This window comes from Lepidochelys kempii, chromosome 1, assembly GCF_965140285.1.
Source record: "Lepidochelys kempii isolate rLepKem1 chromosome 1, rLepKem1.hap1, whole genome shotgun sequence".
NCBI classification, from domain to species: Eukaryota; Metazoa; Chordata; order Testudines; family Cheloniidae; genus Lepidochelys; species Lepidochelys kempii.
Window position 1 is genome coordinate 235,260,206 of NC_136380.1, and position 18,598 is coordinate 235,278,803.

The 18,598-nt window shown below is 47.3% G+C and overlaps 1 protein-coding gene across 3 annotated transcripts in view; it reads right to left on the minus strand.

Moving 5' to 3' along the window:
• The window catches only part of BCAT1 (branched chain amino acid transaminase 1), a 108,545-nt gene that overhangs the window by 66,231 nt on the left and 23,716 nt on the right, over window positions 1–18,598 (minus strand). For 2 of the 3 annotated variants that reach the window (XM_073318399.2, XM_073318383.2), the window contains exons 1-2: window positions 8,030–8,169; window positions 6,657–6,728 (exon numbers count right to left, since the gene is read on the minus strand). In XM_073318399.2, coding sequence (XP_073174500.2) covers window positions 6,657–6,728; window positions 8,030–8,083 — 126 coding nt within the window. In that variant the 5' untranslated portion in view covers window positions 8,084–8,169. Of the gene's footprint in view, window positions 1–6,656; window positions 6,729–8,029; window positions 8,170–18,598 lie in introns of those variants that run through there. The other variant, XM_073318390.2, reaches the window with a different exon arrangement.

An 18,598-nucleotide genomic window follows, 5' to 3' on the forward strand; every position in this document is an offset into this window, starting at 1 on the left:
CTTCTTTTCACACTTGACAGTAAGGTGCCATGTTTCAGTCCCATAGCATTATATATCCTCATCTTCATCTTTCTACTTATCAGGGTGCTCCATTTGTGAAAGACATTTTTGATGGGGCTATTATTGACTATGCTTTTTTCATTCTGGGCTTCAAGTTCTTTCTTGATGCCGCCCGTCAGGGCCGTCCCTACCCATATGCAAAGTACGCAGCTGCGTAGGGCACCAGGAAATTTGGGGTCCCTACCCATACGCAAAGTACGCAGCAGCATGCTGCTCCAGCCCCTGCTCCGCCCCTTCCCCAAAGCCCCCGCCCCTGCTCCGCCCCCGCCCTGCTTCTTCCCACCCACAAGTCCTGCCCCCACTCCCCTGAGGACTGCAGCAGGGGGTGGGCCTGCACTCACCGGTGCAGCAGCGGGTAAGTGCAGCGACCCGGCCCCAGCCGCACCACCAGTGAGTGCCGGGGGCCGGTTCCCCCTGCCTCCCAAGGCTGGGAGTCAGGGGAGCACAGCAGAGTGGGCTGGGGCTGGGTTGCTCCACTTTCCGCTGCCTCGTAAGTGCAGGGTCAGGCCCGACCCCGCACTCACGGGGTGGCGGGAAGTGGAGCGACCCGACCCTAACTCGCTCCGCTCCACCGGCTTGTGCTGGGGGGTGGTTTCTCCCCAGCCCCCCAAGCCTGCTCCTTCCCCCTGCGGAGGCCTGGGCTCCCCCATGGCTAGGGATGGCCCTGCCGCCTGTGTTATTGATAACGGAGCCGAGGTAGGTAAAATCACAGATAATCTCAACTGGTTGATCACCCACTAAGATGCAAGAGCCTGCAGCTTATTTAAAATGGCCTAATGGTAAAAATTTGGTTTTACTGAAATTAATTTTCAGGCTGACTTTTCCCACTGAGCTTCCCAGGGTTTAGATTCAACAACTAACAATATGTCATCAGCAAAATTGATGTCAATGAGGTTTTTATCATCGTGTGGTATACCTAAAATGCATTTATTTAGTGTCCATTCAAGAACATAGTCTATGAAAGCATGGAAGCATTCTGGGGCAGCAACACATCCTTGTTGAAAGTCCAACCTAATTTGGAAGAAAACAATCCTTTCCCATTTACAAGAAAGCAGCTTGAGGAGTCATCTTACCTTAGAGACAGAAAATTCTGCAAAGCTTGTCAGGAATGGCTATGAGTTTTAGCTAAAGAGATTCCCTGTTAATGGAGTCAAATGCAGGCTTGATATCCATGAATACAATTTGAATTCTCTTGCCTTCTTGATAAGCTATAGACTGTGACGATTTACTCCACAGCGGAATAGCCGGCTTGTTGTGGTCTTCTCTTGCTCCTTAAGATATCAGTGGCTTGGGCCAACAAGACAGAAGCAAAAAACTTTCCCTGGTATGGTGTCGCGGGGCGACGACTCACCAGTGCGGTGCTTCCTGCTGGTCGTCCAGGGAATTAGCTCTTCACCAGCACTGGAGCGCCCTCTGCAGGCCAGTATCTCATCTGCCACTGTTCCCCGTGTCCCTCCCGGACCCCGGTGCCTCTTTATCTCAGGGTTCTGCCCCAGCAGTACCCCCTCGCTCTAAACCCACCTTGTCTCAGTGGCTACTGCCAGTCATCAGCTAGCCCCCGTTCACTGGGGCAGACTGCAGTGTAATGGCCACTCATCAATGGCAAGGGGTTAGGACTAGCTGCCTCTGCCTATTCCTCAGGCTGCCCTTCTGCAGCCCCAGTGCCTCTATAGGCCTTCACCAAGGCCTGCAGCCTGGGGGTTTACCAGGCTGGAGCTCCCCAGCTCCCTTTGCCCTTCCCCAGTGCTGCTCTGCTCAGGCACCCTGTTCCCAGGCAGCTAGCCCTTCCCACTCCAGGGCTAGAGTGGGACTCCCTCAGCTTCTGGCCCACAGCCCTCTTCAGGGCCGGCTCTAGGTTTTTTGCTGCCCCAAGCAAAAAAATTTTGGGCTCCCCCCTTCTCCCCTATTGCCCCAGCCCTGGGCTCTTCCCCCCCGACCCCGCACCGCCTGCCGCCCCAGCCCTGGGTCACTGGTAACTCGCTCCCAGGGCAGGTCATCAGCATCCCGCTTATGACACTAGCAGGGGCGGAGGCTGCATCCACCCGATTCCTTCCTAGCACCCAGGGGGGCCCTGACTCCACCCGCTCCCCCTTCGCCTACAGCTGGTCCGGCACTAGCAGGGTTGGGATAAGCAGTGGGGCTCCCGGGTTGCGCCTCAGCCCAGGGTTCCACCAGCCGGGGTCAGGGGGGGAATCAGGAGGGCAGACCCAGGGGGACCGCGCCAGCAGGGCGCTGAGGAGCTGGGACAGGGCAGTCACAGAGGGAGCGGCCAGTGGGGAGCGGAGCCCCAGAGAGTGGGACGTGGGCCCCGCACAGCAGCGCTCTGGTCACCGTTCCCCTCTATGGCCCTGCTGCTGCTCCTGGCTGCCCGCCACAGCCCCTGGGCGGCTCGGGGAGCAGGGAGCCCTGCGACACTTGCAGGCGGCTCCTCTGAGCACCCCAGGGGCGGCCCCCAGCCCGAGTGTCCCGTGCTCCATGTGTCGGAGCCCACCGGTGGTGCGAACCAGAGAGGCCCCAGGGCACTGCTGCTGCTGGACCCCAGTCCCAGGGCCAGCTTGGCTACCCGCTGCAGCTCTTCCATCTGGACTTCGGCAGCAGCTTGGGGGCCAGGACAGGGTCTATCTGGGTGAGCGCCTGTAGGGCCCGCCCCGAAGTGGGGGGGGGGAAAAGGATAGCCTGAATGCCGCCCCTACAAATGTGCCACCCCAAGCACCTGCTTGCTTTGCTGGTGCCTAAAGCTGGCCCTGGCCCTCTTATAAGGGACAGCTGGGCCCTAATTGAGCCGGCCACAGCTGTGGCTGCTTTCCCACAGCTTCCCCCAGCTGTTCTCACTCCATTTCCCAGCCACAGCCCTCTCCAGGGCTGCTTTTAACCCACCTTCTGCGGGAGTGGGGCAGCTGCCCCACTACATATGAACAGAAGAGTAATGCCACAATAGTTACAGGAGACGCGTTTGCTGCCTTTACATTTCCGAAGTAATAAAACAATGCTTCTTTGCCAGTGGGACAGGACTGACTCCCCACATGATGCTGAACAGCATCGCATTCACGAAAACATAGTTGGTCCAGCACTTTTTAAGAGTTTTGCAGGAATTCCACAGATTCCAGGTGCCTTATTTCCCTTAGCTTTCTTTACATCTCTGTGGATGTCATCAGCAGTGAATTTGCCAGGATCATTTTGTGCAGAATGAGTCAACTCAGCAGTGGCCTTAATGTCAGGGTTCAAAGAAATTGGGGGTGCAATTCAGAGCTGGCTGAAATGTTCACTCCAGCATGCCATTTACTCTGCTTCTGTATCAATTAGCTGACCTGAAATGGAGTAGGTCATTCATTTGGTACAGGTTTCAGAGTAGCAGCTGTGTTAGTCTGTATTCGCAAAAAGAAAAGGAGTACTTGTGGCACCTTAGAGACGAACAAATTTATTTGAGCCCAAGCTTTCGTGAGCTACAGCTTACTTCATCGGATGCATTGGATGCTGTAGCTCACGAAAGCTTATGCTCAAATAAATTTGTTCGTCTCTAAGGTGCCACAAGTACTCCTTTTCTTTTTTCACTTGGTACAGTCTTTCTTGTCAGTGAGGTCACACAAGTGTTTATAAAAGGAGGCAAAATCATTCCTGGCAGAAGCTTTCTCAAGTGCGATGGCTGGAGTAACTGGTACAGTAACAATTTCCATACTCCACTAGAACTCTCAACAATAGCTTTAAAGTCATCAAGGAGAGTGACGATGTCGTGATTCAAGATAGGTGAAAGAAGAAAAGAGAGTTAAATATAGAACTCTGTCTTGCCTTCATCAGAAGCTTCACTAGTTGGAGTGCAGCTGAGAATAATTGTCCATCTCCCATACTTATGCTGGACCTTAGCTGCAAGCGGGCAACTGAAAATTGGTTCAAATAATCAGATTGATTTCACAGATTTCAAGGCCAGAAAGGACCATTGTGATCAGCTAGTCTGAAGTCCTGTATAATACAGGCCATAGAACTTCCACAAAATAATTCCTAGAATTATCCTTTAGAAAAGCACTCTCTCGAGTTAAAAATCATCAGTGAAGACTCTACCATGACCATTGGTAATGGTTAATTACACTCACTGTTAAAATTTACACCTAATTTCTCGTCTGAATTTGCCTAGCTTCAACTTCCAGCCATTCAAATGTGTTATACCATTCTCTGTTAGACCAGTGGTTTTCAAACTGCAGGTCATGACCCAGTACTGGGTCGCCGAATGTAAGGCACGGGGTTGCAGTGACTCTGGTCAGCACTGCCGACTGGCCGTTAAACGTCGCTACCTGTTCCGACACCGTGCTGCACCGTGGAAGCAGCCAGCAGCAGGTCCGGCTCCTAGGAGGGGCCACAGGGCTCCGTGCGCTGCCCCCAACCTGAGCACCGGCTCTGCACTCCCACTGACTAGTTCCTGGCCAAAGGGAGCTGGTGGGTGGGGGGGGATGGTGCCATGCCTGCGGGTGAGAGCCGCACAGAAGCGCTTGCGCACCTCCACCTAGGAACCAGACCTGCTGCTGGCCACTTCCGGAGTGCAGTGCGGTCCACAGTGCCAGGAGAGACAGGAAGCCTGCCTTAGTATCACTGCTGACCAGGAGCCGCCCGAGGTAAGCCTGTGCCCCAATCTCCTGCCCCAGCCCTGCACCCGCCCTCAAACCTCTCATCCCTGGCCCCGCCCCAGAGCCCTGACCCCCTCCCATACCCCAACCCTCTGCCCCAGCCCAGAGCCCCTTCTCACCCCCTGAACCCCTCATTCCTGGCCGCAGCCCTCACCCCTGCACCCCAACCCTCTGCCCCTCCCAACCCCAAACCCTTCATCCCCAGCTCCGTTATGTCGTGGGCATCAACAATTTTCTTCAACTGGATCACCAGGAAAAAAAAAGTTTGAAAACCATTGTGCTAGACTGAAGAGCTCATTATCAAATATTTATTTCTCATATAGACACCTACAGACTGCAATCAAGTCACCCCTTACACTTCTCTTTGTTAAGCTAAATAGATTGAGCTCTTTAAGTCTATCACTATAAAGCATATTTTCTAATCCTTTAATCATTCTTGTTGCTCTTCTATGAACCCTCTCCAGTTTGTCAACATCCTTCTTGAATTGTGAGCATCAGAACTGGATACAGTATTCCAGCAGTGGTTGCACCAGTGTCAAATATAGCGGAAAAATAACCTCTCTACTCCTGCTCAAGATCCTCCTGTTTATGCATGCCTGAATCACATTAGCTCTTTTGGCCACAGTGTCACACTCGGAGTTCATGTTCAGCTGATTATCCATTCTGACCCCCAAATACTTTTCAAAGTCACTACTTCCCAGGACAAAGTTCCCCATCCTGTAAGTATGGCCTACATTCTTTGTTCCCAGATGTATAAATTTACACTTACCTGTATTAAAACTCATATTGTTTGTTTGCATCCAGTTTAGTGAGCAACCTAGATTGCTCTGAATCAGCGACCTGACCTCTTCATTATTTACCAACTGCAAACTTTATTAGTGGTGATTTTATGTTTTTTTCCAGGTTACTGATAAACATGTTAAATAGTGTACGGCGAAGAACCGTGTGGGACCCCACTGGATACAGACCCACTCAATGAAAATTCCCGGTTACAGTTTTATTTTAAGACCTAGTTAGCCAGTTTTTCACCCTATTAATGTGTGCCATGTTAACTTTACATTGTTCTAATTTTGTTATAAAAGTGTTGTGTGGTACCAAGTCAAACGCCTGACAGAAGTCTAAGTATATTATCAAAAAGAAAAGGAGGACTTGTGGCACCTTAGAGACTAAGCAATTTATTTGAGCATAAGCTTTCGTGAGCTACAGCTCACTTCATAGGATGCATGTAGCTGTAGCTCACGAAAGCTTATGCTCAAATAAATTGGTTAGTCTCTAAGGTGCCACAAGTCCTCCTTTTCTTTTTGCGAATACAGACTAACACGGCTGCTACTCTGAAACCTAAGTATATTATGTCAACACTATTACCTTTATCAATCAAATTTATAATCTCATAAAAAACCCCATCAAAGTTAGGATCTATTTTTCCATAGCCCCATGTTGATTTGTATTAATTACATTGCCCTCTTTTAGTTCTTTATTAATTGAGTGATGTATCAGCCACTCCTTTATCTTGCATGAGATCAAGGTCAGGCTGACAGACCTATAATTACCTGGGTCATCCCCGTTTACCCTTTTTGAAAATTGGCATGACATTAGCTTATTGAAAATCAACATTAATGGTCCAGTTAAATCCACTTGGCCAAATCCTCAGTTTTGTGAACATGATATTTAACAGGCATCCAACTTCTTCCTTTCTCATATCCCAAGCAGCTGATCACATAATATAGCAGTTGCTTATTCTTTCCTCACTGCAGTAAGAAACAAATGTAGGGTGGTTTTTTTTTAATGCTTTAATTTCTACAGGGGTTAAATGCATTATCTCCAAATGATATCAGCATAAAACACTTATGTCCAGCATTATGATGATCAAACATGTCCATAAATCCAGCATTATGCACAATGATCATAAATAGCTCCAGAGCACTTTCTCTCACTGTGTCTGAAATGTTTCAGGCACCAACCTTTTTGCAAACAACTTACCTTGAAAGATTCAGTTGCTTGCTTTGTGGCTCCCTCTGTACATCCTCCAGCTGGGCACTCATTCTGACAGCCCTGCAAGAAATAAAAAGCAGGAGATACCAAATCAAATGCATGTTGCAAAGAGGCAGATACCTAGGCAATTAATATTTTGCATGATAGAAATCAAAAAGTATCAATCAGCCTTCATCATCACTTGATCAGAATAAGAATATTAGTCACTGTATTTTCCACCATCCTCCTGTTTTGGTTTGTTTTTTGTTTTTGTTTCAATTGAGTTATTTAACACAACTGCATTTCTGGGCTTTAGCAAGACTGGTTAAATCCCACATTAGCCTTATATGTCTCAGGGTCACAGTCTGAGAACAAAAGTGCAATTGTTTCACTTAAAGCTGAATAAATACTCTGGGATTTTACACAATTATATCAGGTCACTGAATCCCCTTTAGAGGCAGACACCTCAGCCTTCTGGTTTCCTCTGTGCCTTTATTCAGTGAAAATGACTTGGCAGGGGAGGGGACAGTAGAGAGGGAGGAAACATCTTCTCCAAACCATACTTCCTTAATTGAATGAGATAAGCGGTAACGAACGTACATCCACAAAAACAAAATTAGTCATGAATATATACGCTATTTCTCTTATAGCCATTGTGTGTCTTTTAAGGACTCCACAAATGAGTGGGATATTAGCCAGCTATTGAAGGAAAGGGGAGCGATGGTGCAAATTGGAAGAGTAAGCCGACAGGTGCATGACCTGTGAAAGCAAATAATCGAGCAGAAGCATCCCATGTCCTCAAAGCAGCTTCCATGTTGCTTTCTTAGCATCCTCTCCCTGCCAGTTCTACAGCATTCTGGTCGCAGACATGAAACACACATTACAAACAGCGGCACCGAGGTAAAGAGGAGGGGGGGAATCTGACATGCCTTTCTGGCTTTGCTCATTTGAGCTAATCAGGACTTTCCAAGACAGTGCTGGAAAGATTAAAGGATGCAGGAAGGGTTTGTGGGCAGGGATCACAAGGGTGGAATATTTGGGGGATGGGCACTCGGAAGGCTCTGGTGCTGAATATACAGGAGGACGGTTGAGGGAATATCAGTAAATGCACAGGAAGATGAACAGGAGGGAACGGGCATTAAGAGGCTTGAGTGCTAGAATGAACGTGGTATGGGGAGGAGGGGGTTAAATGACAGAACAATTAGGTGAAAAGGGGTTTTGTGCTAGGATCATCTGGGGGAGGGGGATACCAATGCTGGAACCTTTAAGGGCCGGGAGGAGGGGAAGTTAACGTCTCTCTCTCTCTCGGATCAGACGCGTTCTCCCTGTTTCTCTCTTGCGCCCAAAAATAAACGAAGAAAGCCATGCAAAGTGGGAAATACCTGGCAAGAGAAGGCATCGGCTGCTCCCTGCTCAGCTGTCAGTGCGCTTGCCATGCTGCCGGGTGAGCGTGTACAGTGCACCACTGAGGCACTCTCTGCTACCCAGCTGAGGATCAGGAGCAGCAGTAGAGCTACACCACGGCTGAAGACCAAGCCCCTAATCATGCCAATGCGCTGCAAGTAACTACCTGACGTAAGATTTAAACTGCAACACTGTGTTGTCGGAGAGGCCAGCTCAGTGCCTGGAGGGCAAGGGGGTCACTCGTGTATGCTGGTAAAATACAAACTAGCCCCACAATGTTCTCTCATTAAAATATCCACATACTCCCACATAACGCTCTGCTCAGAAGACAACAATGATGTACCTGTAACTACTCATCCCAGTTATTAAACCAAGAGACAGGTACTGTTGTGTCAGGAGTTATGGCAATTTGCATAAATAAGACATTAAGGAGGGAGGGGATGATGTAGGAAAATTTAAGTCCCTGGTAGAAACCAGGTGCCAGCAAAATCCTTCATCATCAGATTGAAAGAGCCTTAAAATTAATCCCCACTTGTGAGAGAGTCTCCCCTACCCCAGATTTGTGAGATTTGGCAGAGCTGTTTATAACCTGTAGACCATGCTCTGTGACACAAGAGCCTGAGTTGTGACAGGACATTAATTTCCATCATAAGTCTGGTTCTGAGTGGTGTGTAATTCAGAACTGCATGTGTAGGGCCCGATCCTGCTCCCTTGTAGCTATGGGAATTTTGCCACTGCCATCAGTAGTAGCAGGATAAGGTATGGTCTAGCCTTTATAACTTATACAGACACAGGAGAGGGGACCAGGTGAAGGACTATGTTAATCATTTCAATGTAGCTTAATATGTAGCTTCAACTCCTTCAACCAAAGAGTACTGAACTCGAAGAACAGCACACTGTGTGTCTCTGAAGCACAGAAGTTGAAGGAGAGTTTAGTACTGGAGAGACTAATACAGTGTTCTTTCACTTTTGCAGGCCTGTGGTTTGTTTATGGGTTAGAATAGATCACAAACGAATAGGAATGTGGTGGTCTCCAGTCAACCCTTAGTGGATGACAGTCTGCAACAAAACCATCCCCACGGGGTTCAGGAAGCTTGCACCTCCATCTGCCCCAGTAACCATATACCATACTTTGCCCCTTATGCTCATCCTCTTGCTTGTCCTCATCCTTAACCTCAGTTCTCTCCTCTGCTTCCTTCCCCTCTGTCACGCCACAGCTCTGCCATGGAATTACATGGGTCACACACTCATTTAAGGTCAGTAAGAGGAGGATTGCAGATACGTTCCAAGGAAGAACCCACAATGGGAGAAAAATGGCACATCACCAACACCAGTTGGTGTTTTTCCTCTGCCTGCACCTGCGCTTCCTCTGCCTGCACCTGCGCTGGCCCTGGCCAGACTGACAATCTGACCCTGGAGGCTTCTCCTGAGGTCCAGGTCTTGACTTCCTGGGAATGCAGCCTGCATGTCCCTGAAGAAGAAAGTGAGGCAGGGAGAACCACCTCATGTGAGAGGTGTCTGTTGCTGGCATCCCTCAGGAAGCAGGTAAGAGAGCTGCAGGAGGATGTGGCTCATCTGCATAGCATCCAGGACGATGAGGACTTCATCGACAGGATGTACATGGAGTCATCCGGGACAGACGATACAGGCTGACTACAGAAGCACCAGAGAAGAAAGGAGAACCGACTGCTGTGCAAGAAGGAGACTGGCTGCATTGCCACCTTGTGCAACAGACAGTGCTTCACCCTCCACCCCACCCCAGGTCCCCTGTTCATTGCAGTCAAGAACCACTATGCTGTACTGGCAACAGGAGGAGAGGAGCAGACCCCAATGATTGAGGAGGAGCCACCTGCCCCCATGTCTGGGAGGCTCATGGCCACTGCATCCAACAGGAGGAGCCATAGGGTTCTGGTGGTTGGGGACTCCATTCTGAGGGGGCACGGAGGCATCCATCTGCTGACCTGAAATCCTGGGAGGTGTACTGCCTGCCTGCAGTCTACATCCAAGACATCACAGAAAGGTTACTGTGGCTCATCACCCCTCTGACCACTACCTCATGCTGCTCATCCACATAGGCACTAATGATAGTGCCAAGTATGACATCTGCCCCTGAGCAGATCAGACCATCAAATCAAGAGGCGATGGTGGAGGAAGCATTTCTACAACAGACAACAGAAATATCCAAAACACAAGACCTGGTATCAATGGGGAAATTTAACTACCCAGACACAGCAAAACACAAAACGTTCAATAAATTCTTGGAATATATTAGGGACAACTTTCTGTTTCAGAAGATGGAGGGAGTAACCAGGCGGACAGACATGTGAGTCTTGATTCTAACTAATAGGGTGGAATTGGTTGCGAGTCTGAAAGTTGAAGGCAACTTGGGTGAAAGTGATCATGAAATGATAAAAACAAAACAAAAACAAAACAAAAAACAGGAGGAGTCCTGGTTGTTTTTGCTGATACAGACTAATATGGCTACCACTCTGAAACCTGTCATGAAATGATAGATATTATTCTAAGGAAAGGAAGGAGCGAGAGCAGCAAGATAAGGACAATGAACTTCAAGAAAACATACTTTAACAAACTCAGAGAACTGATGGGTAAAGTTTCCTGAGAAGAAAATATAAGGGGAAAAAGTAGTTTAGGAGCGCTGGCAACTTCTCAAAGGGACAATATTAGAGGCAAATAGCAAACTATTCTAATATGAAGAAAAGATAGTAAGAGTATATGCCTCTACCAGGAGCTTTTCATAGACCTTAAATCAAAAAGGAAATTTACAAAAAAAATTGAAAACCATGGACAAATTGCTAAGCAGGAGTACAACAGAACAGCACAATCACATTGGGGCAAAAATCAGAAAGAAGAAAAGTGAAGATTTACTTAGTGGGGAAGGAGAGCTAATTGATTACGTCAAGAAGGCTGAGGTGTTTAATGCCTATCTTGCTTCAGTCTTCACTAAAAAGGTTAATTGTGACCAGCGGCTTGATTAATATTAACAACAAGCCGGAAGGAATGGAAACTAAAATAGTGAAAGAACAGATTAAAGAATATTTAGGTAAGTTAGACGTACTCAAGTCAGCAGGGCCTGATGAAATCCATCCTAAGGTACTTAAGGAATTAGCTATAGCAATTTTGGAACCATTAGCGATTATTTTCGAGAACTCCTGGAGGACAGGGCAAATACAGTACCTGTCTCTAAGAAAGTGAATGAAGAGGACCCAAGGAATTATAGACCAGTCAACCTAACTTCAATTCTTGGAAAGATACTGGAACAAATTATTAAACAATCAATTTGTAAGCACCTAGTCAATGACAGGGTTATAAGGAATAGCCAACATGGATTTGTCAAGAACAAATCATGCCAAACCAACTTATTTCCTTCTTTAACAGGAGTACTGGCTTAGTGAATGGTGGGAGCAGTAGATGCGCTATATCTTGATTTCAGTAAGGCTTTTTAAACAGTTCCACATGACATGCTCATAAGCAAACTAGGGAAATGTGGTCTAGAGGAAATTACCGTAAGTAGGTGCAAAAATAATTGAAAGATCATACTCAAAGAGTTGTCATCAATGGTTCACTGTCAAACTCCACACAAACTTCCTCATTGCTGGACTTTACTAAAACTAGACAAGTCATTTACAACACACACTTTGCTTCTCTACAAAAGAAAAAGGACACTAAACTTTCTAAACTACTACATGCCACAAGGGGCCACAGCAATGGTTCCCTGAACCCACCCAGCAATATTGTTAACCTATCCAACTATACTCTTAGCCCAGCAGAAGCAGCTGTCTTACCTCGGGGCCTCTCCTTCTGCCCCTCCACCCCCACGAACATGATACAGTTCTGTGGTGACCTAGAATCCTATTTTCGACGTCTCCGACTCAAGGAATATTTCCAACACACCTCTGAACAACATACTAATCCACAGAGACCTCCCTACCAACACTACAAAAAGAAGGATTCTAGGTGGACTCCTCCTGAAGGTCGAGACAGCAGACTGGACTTCTACATAGAGTGCTTCCGCTGACGTGCACGGGCTGAAATTGTGGAAAAGCAGCATCCCTTGCCCACAACCTCAGCCGTGCAGAACACAATGCCATCCACAGCCTCAGAAACAACTCTGACATCATAATCAAAAAGGCTGACAAAGGAGGTGCTGTTCTCATCATGAATAGGTCGGAATATGAACAAGAGGCTGCTCGGCAGCTCTCCAAAACCACTTGCTACAAGCCATTACCCTCTGATCCCACTGAGAGTTACCAAAAGAAACTACAGCATTTGCTCAAGAAATTCCCTGAAAAAGCACAAGATCAAATCCGCACAGACACACCCCTGGAACCCCGACCTGGGATATTCTATCTACTACCCAAGATTCATAAACCTGGAAATCCTGGGCGCCCCATCATCTCAGGCATTGGCACCCTGACAGCAGGATTGTCTGGCTATGTAGACTCCCTCCTCAGGCCCTATGCTACCAGCACTCCCAGCTACCTTCGAGACACCACTGACTTCCTGAGGAAACTACAATCCATCGGTGATCTTCCTGATAACACCATCCTGGCCATTATGGATGTAGAAGCCCTCTACACCAACATTCCACACAAAGATGGGACTACAAGCCGTCAAGAACACTATCCCCGATAATGTCACGGCTAACCTGGTGGCTGAACTTTGTGACTTTGTCCTTACCCATAACTATTTTACATTTGGGGACAATGTATACCTTCAAATCAGCGGCACTGCTATGGGTACCCGCATGGCCCCACAGTATGCCAACATTTTTATGGCTGACTTAGAACAAGGCTTCTTCAGCTCTCGTCCCGAACGCCCCTACTCTACTTGTGCTATATTGATGACATCTTCATCATCATCGGGACCCAGTCCACACAAGAGATCCACTTCCTGGACACTACAGTGCTAATAAACAATGGTCACATAAACACCACCCTATACCGGAAACCTACTGTCCGTTATTCCTACCTACATGCCTCCAGCTTTCACCCTGACCACACCACACGATCCATTGTCTGCAGCCAAGCTCTGCGATACAACCGCATTTGCTCCAACCCCTCAGACATAGACAAACACCTACAAGATCACTATCAAGCATTCTTACAACTACAATACCCACCTGCAGAAGTGAAGAAACAGATTGATAGAGCCAGAAGAGTTCCCAGAAGTCACCTACTACAGGACAGGCCTAACAAAGAAAATAACAGAACGCCACTAGCCGTCACCTTCAGCCCCCAGCTAAAACCCCTCCAACGCATTATCAAGGATCTACAACCTATCCTGAAGGATGACCCTACGCTCTTACAAATCTTGGGAGACAGGCCAGTCCTTGCCTACAGACAGCCCCCCAACCTGAAGCAAATACTCACCAGCAACCACATACCACACAACAGAACCACAAACCCAGGAACCTATCCTTGCAACAAAGCCCGTTGCCAACTGTGCCCACATATCTATTCAGGGGACACCATCACAGGGCCTAATAACATCAGCCACCCTATCAGAGGCTCGTTCACCTGCACATCCACCAATGTGATATATGCCATCATGTGCCAGCAATGCCATGTACATTGGTCAAACTGGACAGTCTCTACGTAAAAGAATAAATGGACACAAATCAGATGTCAAGAATTATAACATCCATAAACCAGTCGGAGAACACTTCAATCTCTCTGGTCATGCGATTACAGACATGAAAGTTGCGATATTACAACAAAAAAACTTCAAAACCAGACTCCAGCAAGAGACTGTTGAATTGGAATTCATTTGCAAATTGGATACAATTAACTTAGGCTTGAATAGAGACTGGGATTGGCTAAGTCATTATGCAAGATAACCTATTTCCCCTTGTTTTTTCCTACCCCACCACCCTCCTCAGACGTTATTGTTAAACCCTGGATTTATGCTGGAAATGGCCCACCTTGATTATCATACACAGTGTAAGGAGAGTGATCACTTTAGATAAGCTATTACCAGCAGGAGAGTGGGGTGGGGGGAGAGAGAACCTTTTGTAGTGATAAACACCCATTTTTTCATGGTCTGTGTGTATAAAAACATCTTCTGTATTTTCCACAGTATGCATCCGATGAAGTGAGCTGTAGCTCACGAAAGCTTATGCTCAAATAGATTGGTTAGTCTCTAAGGTGCCACAAGTATTCCTTTTCTTTATGTCTAGTCTAGTCACCTATCTGTGTGAGGGAGCTGTGCAAGTTATTCCCTTTGACACTAATGGAGGAAATACTGGACAATATTTTGTGTTTATATAGAACCTTTCATGCCAAAGAATGAGAAAATGATTCACAAATTATATACCAAGAGAACCACAGAAATAAAGCTGCACATGGAGTGGAGAGTGACAGACAAATGGCATAGAGCACAACAGTAGAGGGAAGAAATTTTGACTAAGAATTTTGAGGCAAATTCCTAACTAACTAAGAATATAAATGCATAGTAAATAGGAGCAAGGACACAATCACCTTGACATTTAGTCAAATTAAAACATTAGTTTAAACTAGTTTCAGGTATTATACCTCCTTCGCTATCCACCTTCCAAGTTTTGTTTGTTTTACAATCACATTTTCCTATTTTAAATTCCCTCACCTGATCCTGTATGAAGGATACACACAGACAAAAGGGGAAATAGTGACCGTAATGGCTGTCAAATGTGAAAGCTTAAAAAAAAATCAATTTAAGAAAGTCCACAACAAAAATATTTTTCTAATCTCTGTTAATTACTATAATCCTAGATGTTATTTGCCACAAAAATATGTGAAACATTTCCAGAAAGAGTGAGATTTTAAAGTTCACAGTGTCCCTTTATGGCCTCAGTCGAGAGACCTCACACTGTAATCTGTACCGTTCTTGGTCTACTGACCCGACAGCTTGAAAACTCCACTTACTTGCTCATCACTGAGGACCAGAAGTGGAGAATTTGGGGAAGGGGGAGGAAGGAGATACGAATGCATTGCAAGCAACTTATGCAGAAGCCAAGCTTTCATTTAAGAAACATTAATGGCCAGCTTTTGAAAATAGCTGTACTTCTAGTAGCCCCTGGGAACAGCAGCAGAAATATTTGAGTGGGGAACATGTATGTGTGCACGCACTAATCTACGTATTCTCCAGCCTCCTTTCTGGGGCCTCCTCTCTATTGAATAGCTGCAGTGCCTACCCCTGCCACCACTCATAGCTTTCCGAAGCACCATCCTGGGAGTTGCTAGGTGCTGAGCACTTATGAAACCAAGTGGTCAGATTTTAGGTGCCCAAACAAGAGCAGAGCTCTCTTGAAAATCTGTCCCTAAGTGTCTAGTCTTTATGGCTGTGAAAATAGCCTTTCAAACATTAACTGAGTGTAAACTGAGGCAGTGAGGTCTTACATGAGTCTGAACAGAGACCGTTCCGGTGTCTCTACTGCTACTCACAGTGTCCATGAAAACAGAGTGAAAACTGATCAGAGTTTTGCTGGTTTTCACTTCAGCTATTTAAAAATAGGTGGGCAGCATTGAGCAAGTCAATTTCACTCTGCGACCACTTGGGAAAGCTAGGATTAGTCGCAGAGGCAGGCAACGCAGAGCTATTCACTGGGAAGGAGGACCCAAAGAAGCAGCTAGTAGGGTTGCCAACTTTCTAATCACACAAAACTGAACATCCTTGCCCATCCCCTTCCCATCCCCTTCCCCAAGGCCCTGCCCCGCCCCTTCTCCATAGCCCCATCCCCCACTCACTCCACCCCCAGCCCCAATCGCTCGCTCTCCCCCACCCTCACTCACCTGCTCATTTTCACCAGGCTGGGGCAAGGGATCGGGGGGCAGAAGAGGGTGAGGGCTCCAGGGTGGGGCCAGAAATGAGGGGTTCAGGGTGCAGGAGGGGGCTCCAGACTGGGGTAGAGGGTTGGGAGGGGGTAAGGGCTTCGGCTGGGGGTTCGGGCTCTGGGGTGGGGCCGGGGATGAGGGATTTGGAGTACAGGAGGGAGCGCCGGGCTGGGGGATGGGGCCAAGGGTTTTGGAGTGTGGAGGGACTGGGGTGTGGGAGAGAGTACAGGATCTAGCTGGGAGTGCGGGCTCCAGGGTGAGGCCAGATATGAGGGGTTAAGGGTGTATGAGATGGCTCCAGGCTGGGGGCGAGTGGTTCGGAGTGCAGGAGGGGGCTCAGGGCTGGGGCAGGGGTGCGGGCTTTGGGGAGAGTTTGGATGTGGTAGGGGGCTCAGGGCTGGGGCAGGGGGGTTGGGATGCAGAAGGGGGTGAGGGCTCTGGGTGATGTTTACTTCAGGGGGCTCCCAGAAGCAGCCAGCATGTCTCTCCAGCTCCTAGGCAGAGGCACAGCCAGACAGTTCTGCACACTACCCCTCGCCCACAGGCATCGCCCCTGCAGCTCCCATTGGCTGCAGTTCCTGACCAGTAGGAGCTGCGGAGCCGGCACTCAGGGCAGGGGCAGCGCACAGAGCCCCCACAGCTGCCCCTACACCTAGGAGCCAGAGGGACATGCCAGCCACTTCCCGGGAGCCACACGGAGCCAGGTAAGGCGCCTGCAAGGCCCATGCCAACTGGACTTTTAACAGCCCGGTCAGCAGTGCTGACCAGAGCCGGCAGGGTTCTTTTCAACTGGGTGTTCGAGTCGAAAACGGGACACCTGACAACCCTAACCTACAGTGGAGGAGGTGCAGTGGAAACATCTTCTTACAGCACTTCTATTACCTACAGCTGCCACCAGGTTGCAGATGGGGTAGAGTAGCTCAAACTCACCCCCCTTGAAGCAGCCCTCAGGCTCCAGCAGAGAGAATAAATGAATGTTCCTCCTCCCTTCAGGACCAGAGGAGGTTCTTCAGATTTATCAGACACCTAATAGCCAGAGGCTATATGAAAAATGGCGCCTCCAGTGAGGCTCCAGGGAGAGCACCCTTCCTGGCAAATTTACGAAGGCCTTGTCCATGGAGAGTGAGCTACTCTCCTCTTCCATATTTGTCAGACACTTACTAGCCAGAGGCAAATATTTCAAGATCTAATCTCCCTTATCAAGATAGGAATTCCAGCTTCTGTTATATGTGATGCCAGGTAATCTAGTGGCTCAGGCTCAGATCCTTAAATACCTTTGGGGAGCTGGGCCTCAATGACTTCATTATTATTGTTAAACATTTATACTGTAGTATTGCCTACAGGCCAACCAGGTCAGGGCCCTATTGTGCTAGGTGCTGTACAGTCATTAAGTAAATAGAGTTGCACCCATGGGCCTGAGGTGTTGCAAATGATGTTTGCTCTACTGAGCCACTTATAATTTTGCCTTTGTCTAAGCACCAGGAGAAAACGCTTAAGACAAAAAGTTACCCTTCTGATACTGTGTGACTAGAGTGTCAGACAAAACATCTCTGTGGTTTTTAAAAAAGCTAACAGTAATTAAAGACCAAATTATAACAATGCAGAAAGATGATTCTCTTTTGTGGCTTTCCAGGGAATTCTAGTACTACTTGGCAGCCACACAACATTAAAAAAAATCTACAGAAAAAGTTGCACTTAAAATTGTAATGGAGCTTGTGTTTAAAAAAGGTCCACAAAGTCTGTCAGATGGAGTGAGAGATTGTGCATGTTGCTGTGGGGCTGAATCATAGAATACTATTTATAACATCAACTGAAAAAACCATTAGCTCATAATGACCTCTACAAGGGGCCTCTAGACCTTGGACACTCATTCATGGTATCACAGAGCCAGACACAGAAGCTTTCAGTTTAAAACTCTGCTGAATTAACCTATACTATGTTAAGCAAGTGGTTGCCCAGTACAAAAAGTAATGAAAAGAAAATATCTGCTGAGCGAGCTCATTTATATGCGAGTAAAGACTGGACACCTTTTACTGTAACAGAACGGGTATATCTCACCCATATTTTACACAAATACTTCTCTTCACGCCTTCTTCCTCAGGTGAGATTGAACCAAGAGGAATGATTGGTTGGCTGCTACTCAAATTGTGGTTCCAACCACTAATCAAGCCCCATGCAGGCAGCCCTTGAAATGTTTTGAGTTTTTTGGGCTCTGGTAGGTACCAGCTTGACAGACTTTTAAGATACAGAAGTCCTCCATTTATTCACAGGAGATATACAGCACAAGCAGCAATAGTGCATGTCCCCAAACAGACCCACGGGAGTGCCTCAATCCCCATCTGCGGAGACCACCTCAAAGAGGACAATTCAGCCTTAGGCTCTTTCAGTGCTTAGCCTCTCTTCCACCAAGGAGAATTACAGTTATGGTTGTCTCTGATCTCTGAGATGTTTGCCTCAGAGAAGGTTTTCAAACTTTGGTTTGGGATACAGAGTGGAAAACAAGATTGATGGGATTCAATAAAGAAAAGGAAAATTTAGGCGATCAGGAAAAACTTCACAATGATGTAATTAGTTTTCTGATTAATCTCTCAAGGAAACAAGAAGCTCCAAAGCTTGGCACGTGCAACAGTTTGTTTACATGAGAAAGTTCACTGGCATAAGTGATGGCTGAATTTAAAATCAATATAGTTAAAACAGTGCAAAAGGCTGCGTAGTCAC